General features: G+C 38.4%; 1 protein-coding gene across 1 annotated transcript; it reads right to left on the reverse strand.

Moving 5' to 3' along the window:
- Positions 1 to 718: 718 nt before the first annotated feature.
- Positions 719 to 17,374, reverse strand: galnt17 (polypeptide N-acetylgalactosaminyltransferase 17). The gene is made up of 12 exons (XM_051130039.1): positions 16,820 to 17,374; positions 15,315 to 15,597; positions 15,037 to 15,220; positions 14,417 to 14,583; positions 12,647 to 12,821; positions 8,189 to 8,386; positions 7,093 to 7,210; positions 6,753 to 6,938; positions 6,544 to 6,681; positions 4,024 to 4,119; positions 3,429 to 3,590; positions 719 to 3,344 (listed from the first exon to the last, which is right to left on the reverse strand). The coding sequence occupies exons 1-12, from the start codon at positions 16,820 to 16,822 to the stop codon at positions 3,207 to 3,209; spliced, it is 1,848 nt and encodes a 615-aa protein (XP_050985996.1). The 5' UTR covers positions 16,823 to 17,374; the 3' UTR covers positions 719 to 3,206.
- Positions 17,375 to 19,772: the final 2,398 nt, after the last annotated feature.

Consider the following 19,772-nt stretch of genomic DNA (forward strand, 5'->3'; position numbering starts at 1 on the left):
CATCTATTTTAATTATTTACTCTTCTACTATGAACTACAAGTCATTATTCGAGAGCCATGAACCGCTACAATTACTCACTGCTTCACAGCTTGCCATAAAATGAAACAAGCCTCCTATAAAATGTAAAAGCCTTGACAACAAAGAAAATCCATAAGCCGATAGGCCTATACTGCAGAGCTGTCTATACAGCTGCCAGAGTTGTTTCATATGGAAAGATGAAAAAGAATATTTGGCCTAATTCGAGTTGTAAATGCATAATAAACATCGACTGAATTTTTAACAGCCCTCAAACATGTGGTGCAGCTCACATGACTGGGAGTTGTCAGTCACACAGAGCCTGAAGCATCACAGCAGGAGAGGTTTGGCTCAGTGGTGGGAGGCGCTCAGAGGGTCGATTAGTATGCACAGTTGATGTCCTTTTAAGTTAGAACAGCCTTACCATCGCTGAAGGAAGGATTGTTGTGTGAGAAAGCTCAGCTGGTGCTTTTTGACACGTCAGATCAGCTTCTTAGTAGCCCATCATCCTCATGTCACATGAACATTGTAGTGTTTGCCACTAATCTTCACATGACAACCTCAAATTTTTTTTGTGGAGGGTTACTTTGATCTTTAGATACGCCTCTTTGTTGCTGCCGACAGTTCCGCAGGTAACAAGTGAGGTACTTGTATACGGCGTTTAAATTCTTTTTAGATTTAGGACACCGAGCACTACAACGCTGCAGTTCGCCATTTTATTCAAACCGGTCCTAGTCAAAATGGAAGACGGTATGGGTATAACAACATCTGAGGAAACTATAGTTACATGTAGAGTTTATGACTCACGTAACGTGTCCTTATGTAACTCGGTCGACAATCCCTGACGATCATTTTCCCATATTTCTTTCGCCTACATACTGGCCTTGTGTGGTTCAAAGTAACAGTGTGACTACTACAGGATTCATTCAGCATCAGATTCAGCTCAGTTACCATAGTTACTGTTAAACTGCGCACATATCGTAATGTCATTCTTGTGTAGGGCTACTGTAGAAAAAAAACTATGCAATAAATAACATATTTCCAGAGCAGACAGCTTATTTAAACAGAAAACGCACTGGGATCCATAGCTGCTGACAGAGAGAACCTAAAACAAGAGAGTGGAAAAAGAAACACAGAGTACAACTCAATTTTACGAAAAATTAAAGGGATAGTTCGTCCAAAAATAAAAATTCTGGTATTAATTACTCACCCTCATGTTGTTCCAAATGCATAAGACCCTCGTTCAACTTCAGAACACACATTTAAATATTTTTGTTGAAATCCGAGAGATTTCTTACCCTGCATAGACGGCAGTGCAACTACCACGTTCAAGGCCCCGAAAGGTAGTAAGGACATTGTTTAAAATAGTCCATGTGATATCAGTGGTTGAACCGTAATATGATGACTCTATGAGAAAACTTTCTGTGCACAAAGAAAATAAAAATAACGACTTTATTCAACAATTTCTTGTTTCCATTTCAGTCTTCGACACGGGTTAGACACTGACACAGGAGCCGGGGTTCTGGCATAGAATGTCCATCCCTCTTAGTTCATCGTCTGTATATTCTGGTTGAAAATAAGTAAGGCTGGGCAAAAACTGGGCAAAAAAATCTTCTCGGTCAAAATGTTTATGAAGATTGTTTTACAGATGAGGTCATAAGTTTACATACACCTAGCAGAATCTGCAAAATGTTAATTATTTTACCAAAATAAGAGGGATCATACAAAATGCATGTTATTTTTCATTTAGTACTGACCTGAATAAGAGAAAATAATAGTTGAATTTATAAAAACAGCTGTCTGCCCTTCAGAAGCTACAGAAGATACTTACAGTACATGTTTTCCAGAAGACAAAATAAGTGAAATTTATCCTGACCTTCAAATTGCAAAAGTTTTCACCCCCAGCTCTTAATGCATTGGGTTTCCTTCTGTAGCATCAGTGAGCATTTGAACCTTCTGTAATAGTTGCGTACGAGTCCCTCAGTTGTCCTGAGTGTGAAAAGCTGGATCTCAAAATCATACAGTCATTGTTGGAAAGGGTTCAAATACACAAAAATGCTGAAAAATCAAAGAATTTATGTGACCTGAAGTATTTTTCTGAAGAACAGCAGGCAGATTAACTGTTCTGGACAAACAAGGGACTCATGAACTACTATCACTAAACAAAAAAAAAGCACAGCTGTGGATCATTCAGGTAACAACACAGTATTAAGAATCAAGTGTGTGTAAACATTTGAATGGGTCATTTTTTTGCAGATTCTGTAAGGTGTGTGTAAACTTTTGACCTCAACTGTCTGTACAGCATGCGTCTTTTTCTGCTTCTAAACAATCCATGTCCAACACATCCAGGTTCTGAACGCACGGCAAAGACTGACTCGGAAGAGAATAAACTGTTGAATAAAGTTGTAATTTTCATTTTCTTTGCACACAAAAAGTATTCTCTTACTTTATAACATTGCGGTTGAACCACTGATGTCACATGGACTGTTTTAACAATGTCCTTACTACCTTTCTGGGCCTTGAATGTGTTAGTTGCACTGCTGACAATTCAGAAAGCTCTTGGATTTCATCAAAAATATCTTAATTTGTGTTCTGAAGATTAATATAGGTCTTACATGTTTGGAACAACATGAGAGTGAGTAATTAATGACAGAATTTTCAGTTTTGGATGAACTATCCCTTTAAGTCTATAAAAGCTGCTATGAACACATTAACCTGTTTCGCAGGATATGAACTAAATTTGCATGTATATAATTTAAGAATAGACTTAAATTATGCATACAATGGTGAATAGAGTACTTGCAATACAGCAGTAAGTCATCTACACTTAATTGTCATTTTGGTTTCAGCACTCAAGACTTGAGTCACATGGTTGCTCTCGTGGTTGAACCTCAAATATTGCAAACCTAAGGAACTTCAATAGTTTATGTGCTTCAAAATCTTTGATGTTCTTTACAGTTCTTGCAGGAACTTACTGGATCCTCAGAGAACTGTCCTTTTTGAAGGGATGTCCAGGGGTTCTCGAAAAGGTACTGTATGTGGTGCTTCAAGTTTCTTTTTGTAATATGGAATGTAGTAAACCCAACAAATGCAAACATAATCGGCACCCCTTGAATTCCACAAAACTGGATCCAAGTCCCATGAAGGCCATAGAGATTCCCAGCTTTTCAAGATTACTGACTCACTGCCCTCAGTCCTGTTTCATCAAATTCTTGATGTTCCACTTCTGGCCAGTGCAGGAACGCAGAATCAGAGCGTAGCCGAAGTGGACATTAGCCTTCACTATTTCGAGACAGCGTCCTGTAGCTCGGTTGATGATTGCTTCATTCTTCAGGGAACAAAAATAAAAAGAGTCATTTTAGTGATCAAAGGCAAAAGGACAATTGCTCTGTATAAAACATGACCCATTCACCTGTGCAAAGTGCCAAGTCTTCTGGCGTACGCTAGAGACTTTCTCACAATTCAGGAGCTGTGGGTAGCTGCTGATTTTATCGTCCACCACACACCGAGTATCTTCGCCAGTGCTTCCCAGAGAACCCAGGAAAAGATAACCCTCCTTAGTGTAGCGACCCAGCTACAAAATAGACCACAGAGGGGATAATGTGAGTTTATTTAATTCAGTGATTTGGTAACTGGGTCACTGAGTCATTCAGGGGCATTTTGGCACCCTAAGCTCATGATGTTTTGCCAGATAGTTTTTGGCTGTTCCGTAATGACTATTAATTTATTATAATTATTAGCTGGGTCAAGCTCCAGTGTAGATATGTAAACTAGTCAAGACTAGACCTAGAAGTCATGATTGAATTCAAAACTAGAAAGCAGAATTTTTATGTCTTATTTCACTCCATCTTGTCATTTCATTGTATAGTTGACGAACTGAATGCGGAGAACTGTGTCATGAAGAGACTCCCTATAGACGTAACCTATTTCCTGTGTGCAGAGTGAGCAGAGGTTTGTTGGAGGTCAGGTCTGTGGAGATGTATAGCTGTGAGGAGTTGCAGATTTACCTGAGGGCCCCAGCCATGGCAGGGGTGCAGCGTTGCTGTGTGGTTTTCCTTTACGCCCTGGTCCACACACAGATGGGTCACATTGGTACTGCGAATCTAGAACACATTAAAAAGACTCAAGCAGCTGATAGTTTGGCCTGCTTTTTGTTAGTTAAAAAGTTATCCTCTTACTATGAAACCAGTTTTGATAAAACTTTTTTATAATAATGCAGTACCTCCCTGAAGTAATGGTGTGTACAAAAATTAATATTCTGTCATCATTTATTCACTTTCATACTACATCAGTTTCTTTGTATATTATGAATATTGTTGGCTCCTTGACAGATTGATTGTGTTCCTCTGTTTTTGCTTTGGATAGAAGCGTCTGCTAAATGCATAAATGTAAATGTTTCTTCTGTGAAACACAAAAGAAGTCATTGTGAAGAATGTTTACAGAGTTCTTTTCAATACAATAGAAGTGAATGGCAAAAACTGGTGCTGTTAAGCTGCAAAAATGACAAAAAGGCATCGTAAAAGCCTCACGAAAGGGATTCATATGACTTCTGATGCCATAAGATAGCAAGAACAGATTGAAATTGAAGTCACTTTTGGCATCACTAACTCTAAACACCATAGGTTTTGGTGTCACATTGGTCACTAAAATGCAATCACTGCAATTTTGAATAAACGCATGCAAAACTCAAAAGCTGCAGTAAGATGATTTGGCAGAATTTTAGCTAAATAATGATTTTAAATTTGGTTGACTCTTCACATTATACTGTCATTGGTTTCAGACTTGGAATATACAGTAGTACAAGTGTCTTACTTTTATGTTGATTTCTGTCACTTTTGGAGCTTGACAGCCCTAGTCCCTATTCTGTTATATTTTATTGAAAATGTACGCTGAGGATGTTCTTCAAAATTAGTTTTTGTTTCATGGAAGAAAGTCAAACAAGTTTGGAAGGCCCTGAGGGTGAATAAATGATTTTGGGTGAACTGAATATTTAACAATAACTAACCAAATAATGTTCTTCCAAAAAACTCCAATTTACTGCCAGCTGTGTTAATCAGAGACATTCATACAGCTTAAGCGATGTCTCTTACTGAAATATGTAGTAGAAAACCCATGAAAGATTTATGTTATTTAAAAAATCCACATCTTTTATACATATTTTGGACTATTGGCCATTATTTCAATGACTTGAAATGGTTGCATTCTGTGAGCTACTGGTGCTACCTGTTGCTATTTTTAACGCAACATAACTTGGAAAATAAAATACTGATACAATGACCACAACAGAAAGCGCTTACAGGTGGCGATTGATATAAGCATAGGCTTAAACCAAATGCCAGTCTGTCGATTTTCTCCACCAGGAGTCTAAACGCCTCCAGATATTGTGTGAAATTCTCACTGAGAAACTCCTTCAGTGGCTGCAGCATCAAGTTAAATGTCAGCATGTTTACATCCTGGCATCTAGCATTTCTTGTCTCTGCTGATTGTAAGCCCTTTCAGTAGCTGTGGTCTACTAAAAGCCTCAAAGGCTTCAGGGCTAAAGTGGAGAGAACAAAGACGTGGGTCTTTAGGAGGTTTTATTCGTCCACAGGCATCGTCCCATTTTTTTCTCCTCTTCTTATCGCTTGGAAAGCAATTAAGACTCTCTTATTGCCCTTTGACTGAAAATTACAACCAAAAGCCATACAATATGGCATCATATCAGTATTTTATTGCCTTAAAGGTTGCCTTTAAAGGGGTCATCGGATGCTAAGTTCACTTTTACATGTTGTTTGAACGTTAATGTGTGTTGGCAGTGTATGTACAAATCTACCCTATAATGATAAAAATCCATGCAGTGTCGTCATTTACTCCCGACATCTGAACCGCTGAAGATGCAGTAGATTACGTTTGTTTGTAAATGGAATGCGCCTCCCGATCTACATATATCCATCTATGTTCAAGCGAATCATTCGTGATTCAGCTTCACTTACAGCAGAAGTGAATATAAGGGTTTTTTTTTTATGAATCTTTGCGATCGCCTTTCCTAATAACGTGCTAGTTAGCAAGTTTAGCGGCTAAATGCAGCTAAAGTAAACAGGCTCGTCACTCCACAAAGAGAAGAGAGGGGCGGGGCGAGCAGAGCTCATTAACATTTAAAGAAACCAGAACAGGATTTTTGCAGGGCTGATTTTGGCAAGGTAAAAAAGGTGTTATTTACACTACCATTGAGAAATTTTAGCCAAAGCATGTTATAGACTTTTCATTAAGAAAAAAAAATCATATTAACTTGTGGAAAATGGGCATCCGATGACCCCTTTAAGGTGTGGTCACATTAGCAAATTTTTGTAGGCAAAAGGTTCATTGTCTTGTCAGTTAGCATGTGATGTAGTCATATCTAAAGCACAGATCACACAAAAATCACTTTCAAACCAGGCAGCTTTCTCTTGGTCAACATGGCAAAACCTTGTGAAACCTATTGTTAAATCTGCGTGGGGAGATCTTTAGCCCATGGAAATTTGCCAAATGGTGGTAAATATGGCACTCACCTCTCCATAAAAGACAGTGTTGTTGTATCTCCTCATCTCTGGATAGATATTGTCAAGGTACCACTCAAAGTTTTTGCACTGAAGTCTTTTCCTGAGCGCTAGTCTCTGGGATATGTCTCCATATTCAATGCCATGGTTCTGTATAGACAAAGAAAGTGAATGTACTATATAGTATACTAACTGTTATTGCAAGTATGTCAAATGCATACCTTCATTGGGAGGTTCCATGCCAAATAGACGTTAGATTTGTATTGGTCCATCCAAACCTCTGCCACCCGAAGTGCATTGCGTCTAGCGTGAAAGGCGATGTTACTGTTGTAGGGCTTTTTCGTTCTAGCAATATGGGCCACTCTGGAACAAGGCAGAACCTCCATGCTTCCCCCACACAGCCACACCTGGGATTTGAAAATGCACATACACCTATCAAACTTCAGTTCTGGCATAATGTTAGAAGAAAAAAAGTTAAAATAAAGGCTGTGCGCACTGAGCGTAGGGAGGCTAAGTTACGAATGCTCTACTTTAGCGCAGGGATGTGGGTGGCATACTAACCCTGATTCCCAGCTCTATATTTTCGCCTCCATACACGTCCATCCCTGCGTCCAGTAGGCCCAACTCCCCAAAGTATTCCCGGTTTACCACAAAAGAGCAGCCTATCATTGCAGGCGTCCTAAAAATAAAGATTTTACATTTTGTATTTTTAATGCAGTTTCTTCTGTGACATACTAAATAATTAATGAAAAAATAATGAATGTCAATATTGAAAACGTAAGTGTAAATAATTGAAAATAATATAATACATTGAAAGCAGTGGCAGTGTAATATTCTAAGTACTGTTTACACTATATTAAGACCACGTTGCCTTAAGCAATATTTCATACATTTAAATTTGAGTGGTTACTCAGTTTTTTGGGTTTTTTTTCATAACCAGGTCTATCTACAGAATTGGTGCAAAGTTGGAAACATTTAGGGGTTAGGGTTCGGGACAGCAACCCTGCAATTGAAAGTACTCAATAAATTACGATTTTTTATATTAAGCTTACTGATATTTTAAATATTATTGTAGGTTTCAATAGATAATATAAGGATCTTAGTAAACATCTACAGTTTGAATTCTTAAATGCTTTTTAAATGTGCTTTTTGGCTGTGGGACAGCAGTTTGCACCAATTCTGTTGAATCGCCCAACCGTGGGTTGTGAAATACTAAAGTGCTAAACAGCAGTGCCAAAGGTACACAGTGTGAAACAATGCTGTGCTAGAATATTACGGTGAGTTGTTTAGCAACAGAAAGCCAATCAGAAACCAAACAATGCCAATATCATTAAATATTAAGACACTTTGTAGAGTCTAATGAACTTTCAATGCACTCTGTTTGGTTTGAGCCTTTGAGTGAAACACTTAAAAATACTCCTGTATATTTGGTTAGGTTGCGGCCTCTTTGTGTGCTGTATTTGTCCAGTCAATGTTATTAACCTGTGCGTACATACTGGTACATACACAGATATTTCTGGCTAATGTTAAAGGTCTTGTCTAGAGTGTGAAATCTTGGTTACCCAAGATTAATTACTTACCCAAAGTAAATAAAAACTATAACACCCAGGTGTACGTTCACAATGGATGATAAACTGTGAAAAGTCTAGGATCCTACCTGATTGGTGCAGAAGTGTCCCCTTCATCCCACCACTGTTTCGGTGGGCTGATATACATACACCAAAGCTCCCAGTTATATCCATGGCCCGAGTTTTCATAGCGTTCCAGCTCAAACGTCTCGTCTTTAATGTTATCTATGGAGGGCAGTATGATCCTCTTGTGGTTCTCCTTGATTCTAGACAGAACTGGTTCAGCCCTGACAAGGGGATGTAGAGGTTAGATCATTATAAGCAAAACTGTATTGCACAGTGCTAATAACACTTCTTCGACTCTGCCGCGGAGCTAAATCTAATCCTGGCTTGAGAATGTGTTGGCTGGTTTCTCACCTCACATCAGCCAATTAGATGGACCTACAGAGGAAACATGAACTGAAACTCTGTTTACACATGGTATTCATATCTGTTTGGTTTGGGCATGAGAACAAAACACTAAATACAGCTGTGAACAGGGTCCACTACGAAAGGGTTGCTTTGTGGTTGATTGCAATCGAACAGCCACAAAAACTTGCCTTGGGCTTGTTTTGAGAAAGCACTCCAAAAAATTGATTCCAACTTTGTTATGCTGTGCCAAAGCTTTATCATTTGTATCCTTTTCCATTCACTTTCTTTCCCACTCCCTCCATTGAATTCAACTGTATTTGTGTGCCTCATTCGGCGCATTCATGAAAATGCAGGGCTGCCCAATCCTGCTCCTGAAGATCTACCATCCTGCAAAGTTCAGCTCCAACCCTTATCAAACGCATCTGAACCAGCTAATTAACATCTTCAGGAGCACTTGATAATTACAGACAGGTGTGTTGGAGCAAAGCTGGAAGTGAAATCTGCAGGCAGGTAGATCTCCAGGAACAGGATTGGAACCCCACAAGTAGTCACAGAAGACCAGTGTTGCCAACTTAACAACCTTGTCGCTAGATTTAGCTATTTTCAGGCCCCTTTAGTGACTGTTTTTCCAAAAAACGCCTAGCAACAATGGTTGTTCATGAGTCCTTTGTTTGTTCTGAACTGAGCACTGTTCTTCAGAAAAATTCTACAAGTCCTGCAGATTCCTCAGTTTTCCAGCATCTTTTGCATATTTGAACCCTGGTTTTGAGATCCATCTTTTCACACTGAGGGACTCAAACACAACTATTAAAAAAGGATCAAACATTCACTGATGCTCCAGAAGGAAATACAATGCATTAAGAGCCGGGGGGTGAAAACTTTTGGAATTTGAAGATCAAGGTAAATTGTAATTAATTTGTCTTCCGGGAAACATACAAGTATCTTTTGTTGCTTATGAAGATCAGTACTAATTGGGGAAAAAAAAGATATTTCAACAAAATAAGAAAAATGTAGACGTCTTCATCCATTTCAAAAGTTTTCACCCCCGGCTCTTAATGCATCGTGTTTCCTTCTGGAGCATCAGTGAATGTTTGAACCTTTTTTAATAGCTGTGTTTGAGTCCCTCAAATGTCCTCAGTGTAAAAAGATGGATCTCAAAATCATACAGTCACTGCTGGAAAGGGTTCAAATATGCAAAAGATGCTGTAAAACTGAAGAATCTGCAAGACCTGGAGGATTTTTCTGAAGAACAGTGCTCAGTTTAACTGTTCAGAGCAAACAAGGGACTCATGAACAACCATCACAAAACAACAAAAAAAAAAAAAACAGTCATAGATCATCCAGGTAACCACACACAGTACTAAGAACCAAGGGTTTCCAAACGTTTGAAGGGGATTATTTTAATAATTTCAGCTATTTTTTGGTCTTGTGGACTATATGTAAACATGTTTTATGTAAAATATCTTACTCAGGAGAGTACTAAATAAAAAAATACATGCATTTTGTATGACCTTTCTTATTTTGTTAAAATTATTCACATTTTCACAGATTCTGCAAGGGGTTCCCGAAACTTTCGCATAATAACCAAAATCACAGCACAGCCATTGTCTTTATCTTATGTGTATTTGATTTCATCAGACAACAGCTCAATTATAAATCAGCTTGATTTTTACAAACGGTTCGATTTTTGTGCAGAATAACATCTTGGAAGGGAGAGCTGGTTATGTAGTCTTAGTTAACAGGCCACATTTCACAGGCCACAGAGAAGCAAACAGTTGATAATTAGCATATGACTTTATCTAGTGACATTTAGCAACTTTTCAAGCAGACTTTAGCTACTTTCCATTAAAAGAAGTTGGCAACAGTGCAGAAGACATTTAAAGTGCATTTTAAGACAAGGCCAAAGGATAATACAACCAAAAATAAAATTCTGTCATTAATTACTCACCCTCATGTTGTTCCAAACCTGTAAGACATTCGTTCATCTTTGCAACACAAAACGATGCCCTTATTACTAGTGATGGGAAGTTCGGATCATTTTACAGACTCTGACTTTTGAGTCTCGTTCAGCAAAATGAACAAATCTTTTTTTGAGTCATTTCATTCATTTAAGCAAAATATAATAAAAATGTTACGTGTTACTTCCCTAACACATCTACTGCTTACACAAACGTTAATCACACTACAAACAAGACTATAATGCCAAAACTATAATGCTAAAAGAAACAGAAAAGATTAATTCATTGTTTACCTGGCTTTTTAGTCTATGATTTGCTCACCTCGCCTCTTATCTGACAAGTTTTCGGGTTTGCGTTGTTCATTCATCATGTGACAGCCCCATAAGCTCAACCAATGCAGTGTGAGCCGGAAAAAATAATTAATTAGTTCATCTCTCGAGTCTTCGGGTTTGAGTAATTTGTTCATCTATGCAGTCTGAGCCAGAAAGAGAATTGATTAGTTCATCTCTTGAGTCTTCGGGTTCAAGTCGTTCATTCATCATGTGACAGCCCCATAAGATGAACGAACAACTCCAAAAACCTGAAGACTCCAAACAGGTGAACTAATTCCAGTACAGAACCTAATAGGATGTTGCGCAGGCGCGCCTGAACGAATCACTCCCCGAGACGACTCGTTCGTCCCGAGTTACATTAAAGATTCGTTCTGAAGGAGTGGAATTCTGGATCGAATTTGGACTTCATAATAATATGAATTTTTATTTCTTGCGTTATTATTAACCTCCTAGATCAGGGGTGTCAAACTCTGGTCCTGGAGGGCCACAGCCCTGCAGAGTTTAGATGCAACCCTAATTAAACACACCTGAACCAACTTATCAAGTCTTTCAGGCTTAATTGAAAACTGCATAGTATGTGTGTTGGAGCAAGGTTGGGAACAAAACTCTGCAGGGCTGCAGCCCTCCAGGATTGTTTGATGACTGAATAAAGTTAGCAGCTAAAACATATATTAGTAGTGATAGACTATGGTAAGAATGGAATGTGTAACATTTTACATACCGAGCTCTATATTTTCTCAAGGTCATAGTGCCATGACATAAGGGGTCATCAGAACATGCCATCTATGCAACCGACACGTGATTAGAACATTTATGCATGTTAGAAAATAAGTTGAATATGCATTTGGTCTGTCTTTTCACTTGTTAAAAAACGGCTCTCATTGTGTGTGTATTTAACCATATTTGATAAGATCCAGGGCAGAACTAGCCAACCTTGGAGTACAGATAAGAGTTCCGTGTGAATGTGTGTGTGTGTGTGTCTTTGTTAATGAGCACAGGAGAGATGAACTCCCTGAAGAAGCTACCCCCCGGACACCATCCTGTTCAGAAATAGGTCTCTGGAGAGACCTGTTGTGTCTGACCCATGTTCTCTTGTCACCTAGATAATCATGTAGAGATATGCTTTTAGTCTGACGTCCATATGTGGAGATTTGCTAAGTTTATCTAGATTTGAACCAATCAGAATCCTCCTAACCTATGCATTTATGTAGTTAGCAACTTCTGTTAGAGTATAATTACTGGTGGTTGTAACATGTACGCAGAGTGGCCTACAAAATCCGTTGAGAGTGTTGAAGCTGACTTCTGCTGATGAAACTGCAAACTATTTTCTTCAGTAAATTTTCCTTTGTCTTTCCTGGTCTTTGTTCATCATATCTGGTCCTTGGGTTTTAACTGTACATTCCCCTACAGTTAAAAATGAACGAATCGTTCAAGAACAACCCATCACTACTTACTACTTTTCTGGGCCTTGAATGTGTCAGTTGCGTTGCTGTCTATGCAGGGTCAGAAAGCTCTCGGATTTCATCAAAAATAACTTAATTTGTGTTTCGAAGACGAATGAAGGTTTAACAGGTTTTGGCTTTATAAACGCACTTTACCACTGGTGTAGTGACTATTGCGTGAAATCATATATTTATAGACCTTCCACTTGAAATCCAGTCACAAGAGACTTATTTGAGACACACGTTACTACTGGTTGTAAACAGTCTTTCTTGGCTGAGCAGTTCAGTTTAGATCACCCAAGACGGATGTTAATACCAGGTGTAAACAAGGCCTAAGGAGTCGAGGTGTGAGTGAGACCATCTATAAAACCAGCAGCATAGCGTAGCAAGCACAAGATTCTCACCATGCCGGCGTGAACTCAACATGGGCATCAAAGAAGCCAGTCACCTCCCCGGTGGCCACTTTCCAGCCCTCGATGCGAGCACGGATGAGGCCCTCTCTCTTCTGATTGCGCACTATTTTGATAAGACCTGGGTAGCGCTTGTTGACATACTCCTCCAGTGGCCCTTTCAGTTGTACTGTCGTGCATAACACACACACACACACACACACACACACATAAACGGTAAAGAGGGAGAAATCTCGTTTCATGGTGCATGAGTGCTCATCGCTGTGTTTAAACCAGACCAGAGGGAATGTGTCTCCTACGCCAAAACTCTTCCCTGCCTTTGATCTGTGCTACGGGGATCCACACCATCCCCCTGGAAAACACATTCTTGGAAAGTGTTCCCTATCCCCACGTTAAACACTGTCATCTGCATTCTGGGTGACAAACCGTGAATCACTGACATTATGAGGACAGAAATGGGTGTGCTGTTCGCCTGCCCCCTCATTTCAGCAAATGCAGGCTTTTCCCCCTGCGCTGATGGACGGTTGGCCTTCCGCCACCGGCTCATGCCAACAATGTGATGGAAATTGAACTGTCTCTCTGGGAAGGCCTGAGCACACACTTTGATACAATAGACAAGCATGGCCATGCGCAACGTGAGCAAAGAGCGCTTGGCAAACTACTCCAGGTTATCAGTGTTGACACTCCAGCTCAAATACAACAGAATGGATTAAACCCTGTCGGAATGGTTTATGAAACTAGATTTTTGCATTTTCTATTTGCTCTGTGGTTTCTAAGGTGTTCAGAGTGGGTTTTAGTACATTGGTATGCGTTTTCTAGGGGTTTGGGATGGGTGTTTAGTGGATTTTTACTGGTCCAAGGCAAAAGAACCGATCCATCTAATGGTACGTTAATAGGAAAGATCTTCTTCATGAGTTTAATGCATATGAACACCATCATGATGTCGTAATTACGAGAGGAGTTTCTTGGAGTTGGGGATGTGTCAGTGAGAAAACATTGCGGATGCAATGAACGCAACATCTGTAGATGACAGTAAATTTGTTGACGTATGAAAATACCAGTTTTACAATAAAACTAGTTGAATGTACAAAACACAATAGTATTGTACTATTATGATAGAATTAAACAGTTTGCTTCACCTTTAAAAGATAATACAAAAACACACTTTTTAAGATAATACAAAAACACATATTTATTATTATAATGGAAGCCAGTTTCTGTAATTGCGACTTTTTATCTCACAATTCAGATTTTTGTCCCTCAGAATTGTGTGATACAAACTCGCAATTCTGAATTTTTGTCCTCAAAAATGTGATATAACTTGCAGTTTCACAATTTAAAAAAAAAGTCAGAATTGCGAGTTTGTATTACGCAATTCTGATAAAAAAATCAGAATTGCGAGTTTATATCTCACAGTTCTCAAAGAAAAAAGTCAGAATTGCGAATTTGTATCAGGTAATTCTGAGAAAAAGTCAGAACTGTGTGATAAAAAGTCGCAATAACCTTTTTTTATTATCATTATTCAGTGGTGGAAATGGGCTTTCATACATTATTAGTCATTGTAGAAATAGTTAAAAAAAATGCAAACTTGCTCCAACCAAAGTGATTTGAACACACCTGACAACACAATTACGACTAGTATATACAACTTTCCAGGAGGACTATTCATATCATTTTATGGTTTCCAAGAGAAAACCATTAAAATAACCACTTAATATGATTTAGTACCAAGCAATTTAGAGCCAAAATTCCCTTGTTTCTCACCGTCATCGCTGTTGTCATCCACCAAGATGATTTCCTTCAGGAGATGAGCTGGTGTGTGGTTGACAGCTGAATGGACTGAACGCAGGATGACAGACAACGCCTCATTTACAAAGATGAAGATGATGGAGATCTGTGGCAGGTCACGGGGATAAAAGGCCTTTTTGCATCTATGAAAACACACAAACGTGGATACACACAGAAGATCTTCTCATTATGTTTAAAACAAACAACTTCTTTGAATCTTTAGTACACAAAGGCCTTTCACTTCCTAACAGAAGGAAAGCCACTTCTTGCTTTGCTTATTTGCACATTTTCACTGTAACAATCACAGAGCCTAGTGGGCCTCAAATATGAACCATATTTATAGAACCTCGTTTAAATGAACTTAGAAACTGTAAATGTCAAATTCCTCTCTTTTAATCTCGGTATATGGAAACTCTCTTGAGCACTTGGTTTTAGACATTCTAATTAATTTTTTTGTGTGTGTGAATAAATGACAAATATGACATAGTACCCGTTGCTAGTCAGTTAACTCCTTCCATATTACACCAAGAGCAAAAACTATAGGTTTTTGTTTAGATATTTTCAGGGTAGAAATAAAAAAGGCCAGTGTCACTCACTTGCTGGGTCGATAATCTGGAATAGATCTATCCAGAGAGATTTTGTCACTCAGAAATGCATTGTAGCCATATTTCTCCCTCATGTTTTTGGCCTCTTTTTCTTCCTCTGGCATGAGTGTTGCTGGTAGACCTCCTCTACCTCGGCCTCCAAACCCTTCAATGAGTCCAAGAGACTTGGACAGACCTATTCAACACAAATGACATGACTCAACTGGCTTTTTTGTGGATCACTATATATAGCTACTTTATGGATTTGCTTGTGATAATAAAGAAGTTACCATTCAGCTGTCTGTACACCACATCTTCCAGAGATCCCAGTCTCTTTAAAAGCACATCATGACTGATGCTGGTCTCCTGAGCAGATCCATTCAGATGCATCTGTCCTCTCATATCAGCACCCGCCGCCTGTTGACCAACAACTTTGGTTGTGCGCAAATTGCACTTGCCCCAAAAAGTGATGAAGCCGGCCATCGTAAACACATTCAGCACCAGTAAGATTTTCCATCTTCTCATCACAAAGGCCATGAAAGATTTTGATGTTCGGAATCCAGTGAATCGTATCTTAAAACATTAAACAAATTTAGCTTGTGATGTGCACTGAACTTATGGAAACCATAAGCTGACTGTTTTATTGATAGACACGGTAGTAAAGACAGGAATTCAAGTGGGGACTGGGAAGAGAGCATGATCTAGGCTCGAGTCTGGACTTAAACCCAGGTCTACCATGAGGTATGACAACTCCATATATCAAAACACTCACACTCCCCACATCTACATACCATTTTTTTAGTATTGGATGCTCTTTCACAAAAAAAATGCTTCCTAAGATGTTAAAGGATTTGCTTTTAAGTGTAAATGAAATGCAAAATCTTAGCATAATTTATTATTTCCATTACATTCCCTAGAATACTCTTATCGCACCATTCACCGACGAAATAAATATAAATTAATGCTGTAAAATAGACCGTGAAATAGCTTATCATATGTGCCGGTACTACTTTCGTGCGTCTCATATCACTCCGCCTCTCTCTCTCTCTCAGGTCGTGCGAGCGCAACTTAGAGTAATTAATAGGTTATGCTTTATTTTTCGGCGCTTAATAACTATGTTAAATTGGCCTCGGAATACTTATGTATTACTTTTACAGTGAACATAAAACTTTTGATACATGAGTAGATGTTCAGGAGTTTTCAGATTTCTTAAATTAAGAAATGTACGGAATGACTACTTTATATATTGATAATAATTTATAAATTCGTATTTGAACAACCTATTATTCCGTTTTCTTGCTAAATTGTTTTCTGCATATTTGGACTATTTTTCTTAGCGGGTCTTAATTAACAAAATAATTGAACTAAAGTCAATATTCCCATTGCCCGTGTATTTATTTGCTAGCACTGTAAGCTGGATAATGTACAGTACTCTGTCACAAAATAAACCCTTTTAGAATTATAATGACCGACTGTCCATACTTTAATCACCGTATCATTTATCACTGAATGATTCTATTACATTCTATTTTATTAAAATAATTTCTCCTATATTTTTCTGTCAGAATGCATTTATGCCGCCTGTAAGGGACGTTTTCGTATCACCAACAATATGTTGAAGGTAGGCAGCTCATTGGTTTTGAGCCACAACAGGCTTCTGAAAATCATGCATATGATTTTCCAACATAACCCAACAGCAAATGAAACTGCAACTTGAATCAGACTGTATTTTCGTAATGCCTGTCATGTGGCTGATATAGGCTAGTTTAATTTAAAATTTACCATAAACACTTACCATTTTGGATTGGTAAAATGCATCCTGCACTTGAACATAGAGTCCTGTGCGCTTTCATCCGTTTTCATATGTTCTTATGAATAAAATCCACATGGGAAATTTCTTACATACTTCAAAGAGTCACAGCAAAGGGTCCTAAACTGCAGTCATTCATCATAAGACGTCTGTCAGTGAAATCTAAGAGGTCTTCACTGACAAACACAACTGTCCTTTGCTGGAAATAATGTCAGAAGATGTTTCGAGAAGTCAGATTTAACGTGTGTGCTTGCCCTGGATGAGCTGAAGTATGTAAGATCCCTCCACTTCAGCTACGAGACTCGGCAGACGCAACATCATCTCCAGCCGGATTCATCCACATCAAGCGCAGTGTTCATTATAAACGCTATTTCATATCCCGCCGTTTTGTGACGTTGATCACTGATCCACGCTGATGTACGAGCATCCGGCATCTCGTGCCATCCACACTGTTTTCTGCAGTTAATATGCCCTGTTAAATCGTTTTGTCCACATAATGCTGGATAGCACCTCGGCTGAGACTGATGGAAAACACGGAGTGGATACAGCATGTGGAGCAAATGCGCGCCACTTAACTCAGTTCAACTACATGGACGATACCAAAGCGTCATATGCTTGCAAAGTAGATACAGAATTACTCACAGACTTAATATTTTCACTAAATGCACTGTTACTTTGTCTTAGTATAAACAGAGTCAATTACTAATTGCACTAAGTGCAAATAGCAATGGATTCTATTTACACTAATTTAAAGCAACAGTATTTTCTTAGCCATATGCTATTTACACAACGTGCAAATGACAATAGATGCTATTTACACTATGTCAGGTCAACTCACCTGTATTTATATAACACTTTTTACAATACAGATTGTGTCAAAACAGCTTTACAGTATTAAACAAGAAAATAGTGTGTCGATAATGCAAAAGGACAATAGTAAACACTAAATTTTCAGTTAAAGTCAGTTCATTATTGCTTCAGGGATGTCATCTTCCTAACACTATCTTGTACCAATTTGTACGTAATTTGCGAGGTGGCTAATTCGTATGAATTTGTACACCTCACATGTACGTTTTTGTACGATTTTGTATGATATGACTAGACCCCAGTGATGGGTACACTGTAAAAAATAAAAAACACAATTTGTTGAGTGAGCTTAAAATAATTTGTTACCCTGCTGCCTTAAAATTTTAAGTTCAGTCAACTGAAATAAGTTTATTCAACTTGAAATGTTAAGTTGTACTAAGTAACAATTTATTTGTGTTTGCTAAACTTAACTAACTGGTAAGTAACCCAGCTGCCTTTAAATTTTAAGTTGATTCAACTCGTGGAAATGGGCGTGGAAATGTCCTCACAATAACAGACCGGTGTGTAAAACTCTTGACCGTATTTTAAAGATTTTGTGCTGCAAACTTTAAATATTTAAAAAAAAAACCTGATAAGCGCTCGTCGTCACAGTTGTAAACATGACAGCTTTATTCTTTCGTGAGGGGGTTTGACATCCTGGCATCTTTGTTTCCAGGCAGAATGTTAAAGAACGTGACACGCACATTTTCCAGAAATCATGTCTAATTCAACCAATCCGATGATGACTTTGAAACTCCTGAAGTGTCTCTTTTGTGTGTTGTATGCATCGGCCAACGATCTGTGGTCGTGATGTTTGAGGCTGAGACTATGTACATATTGCCATGTGATCGCGTTGCATCGTCCAAGCTCAGGTCAGTTCAAATACTATCTGTGCAATCAAGTTGACCATATTGTTAGAAATGAAGTGTTCAAAACTAAGCAAGCCTGAGGCGACAGTGGCAAGGAACCAAAACTACATTGGTGACAGAAATGGAGAAAAAAAACAAAAAAACAAAGCGGAGTGTCTATTTACACTAAGTGCACATAGCCTGCCTTGTTGGCAGAGGCTATTTACACTAACTCCGCCCACCAACATGTAATTCAGTTCATGTTTGGTAAATTCAGCACCATTCAGTGATGCAGTTGGTAAAGCGTGTGCTGTACTCTTTCCGACGCAATTAACCCGGGTTTGAATCTGCCTTTTGGTGAACTTTTTTCCTCCCTTTTCAAATCTCATATCATATCAGAAAGGCATTTATTTTCAACAAAAATGAAGGAAATAATCAAAAAGTTGAAAATAAAGTATCGGTTAGGGTTGGGGTAGGTGTAGGGAGGGTTTATTGTCCCAATAAAACACCACCCATTTAATAATTTGAATTAAAACTACAATTTACACTCAATACGTTATTACTGCATACTGTTTTATAATGTACTACAATACTGAGGTGCAGATAATTGTCTCTATTTGCAGTAGGGGTGCGCGGGGTTAATTGTAACACGTGTTTTAAATATTTCCACACACACTAGCATAACCAAATTTACGGTATTTACTACTTGCCATGTCAACACTATACAGAGAAAAAAGTGTACCAAAATTCAAAAGCCTTTTGATGATATCCCTGAATATTTATTTTACCATAGTAAAAGTACATTTATTTTAACAGTGTAATTAGAATTTATAGCTATTTACACAGTGTAAATACAACCTATTGCTATTTGCACTTAGTGCATCAATCGTTAAGAAAATACGCTATTGCTATTTGTACTTAGCTGTGAATTTACTTGTCTTGTCAGCTGTTATAATGTGTAGAACACATGCTTCAATTGCAGGCACAGAAACAGCTGCAGCCTGTATCATCTCATATTAAAGCGTGAATGAAACTACGAGCATTTGTGTAAGATCCACATTGAATAGCTATCGTTAATTGTTAAATATTAGGGAAAATAAGAACATGCGGGTGAATAGAGTTAATGTAAAGAGCCTCTGTCAACAAAGCAGGCTATTTGCACTTAATGTAAATAGACACTCCTCAAGGCTCTCGAGTCTCACGCATTAACCATGAGACACACGGATTTCTACCAGTTCACATGT

The sequence above is a fragment of the Labeo rohita genome, chromosome 15, assembly GCF_022985175.1.
Source record: "Labeo rohita strain BAU-BD-2019 chromosome 15, IGBB_LRoh.1.0, whole genome shotgun sequence".
NCBI lineage: Eukaryota > Metazoa > Chordata > Actinopteri > Cypriniformes > Cyprinidae > Labeo > Labeo rohita.

Coding starts and splice junctions, on each gene's coding strand:
- galnt17 (XM_051130039.1), bottom strand. Junction 14,584..15,036: donor CCAGATTATCGACCCAGCAA/GTGAGTGACACT, acceptor GTGTTTTCATAG/ATGCAAAAAGGCCTTTTATC. Junction 6,682..6,752: donor CATGGAACCTCCCAATGAAG/GTATGCATTTGA, acceptor TTGTCTATACAG/AACCATGGCATTGAATATGG.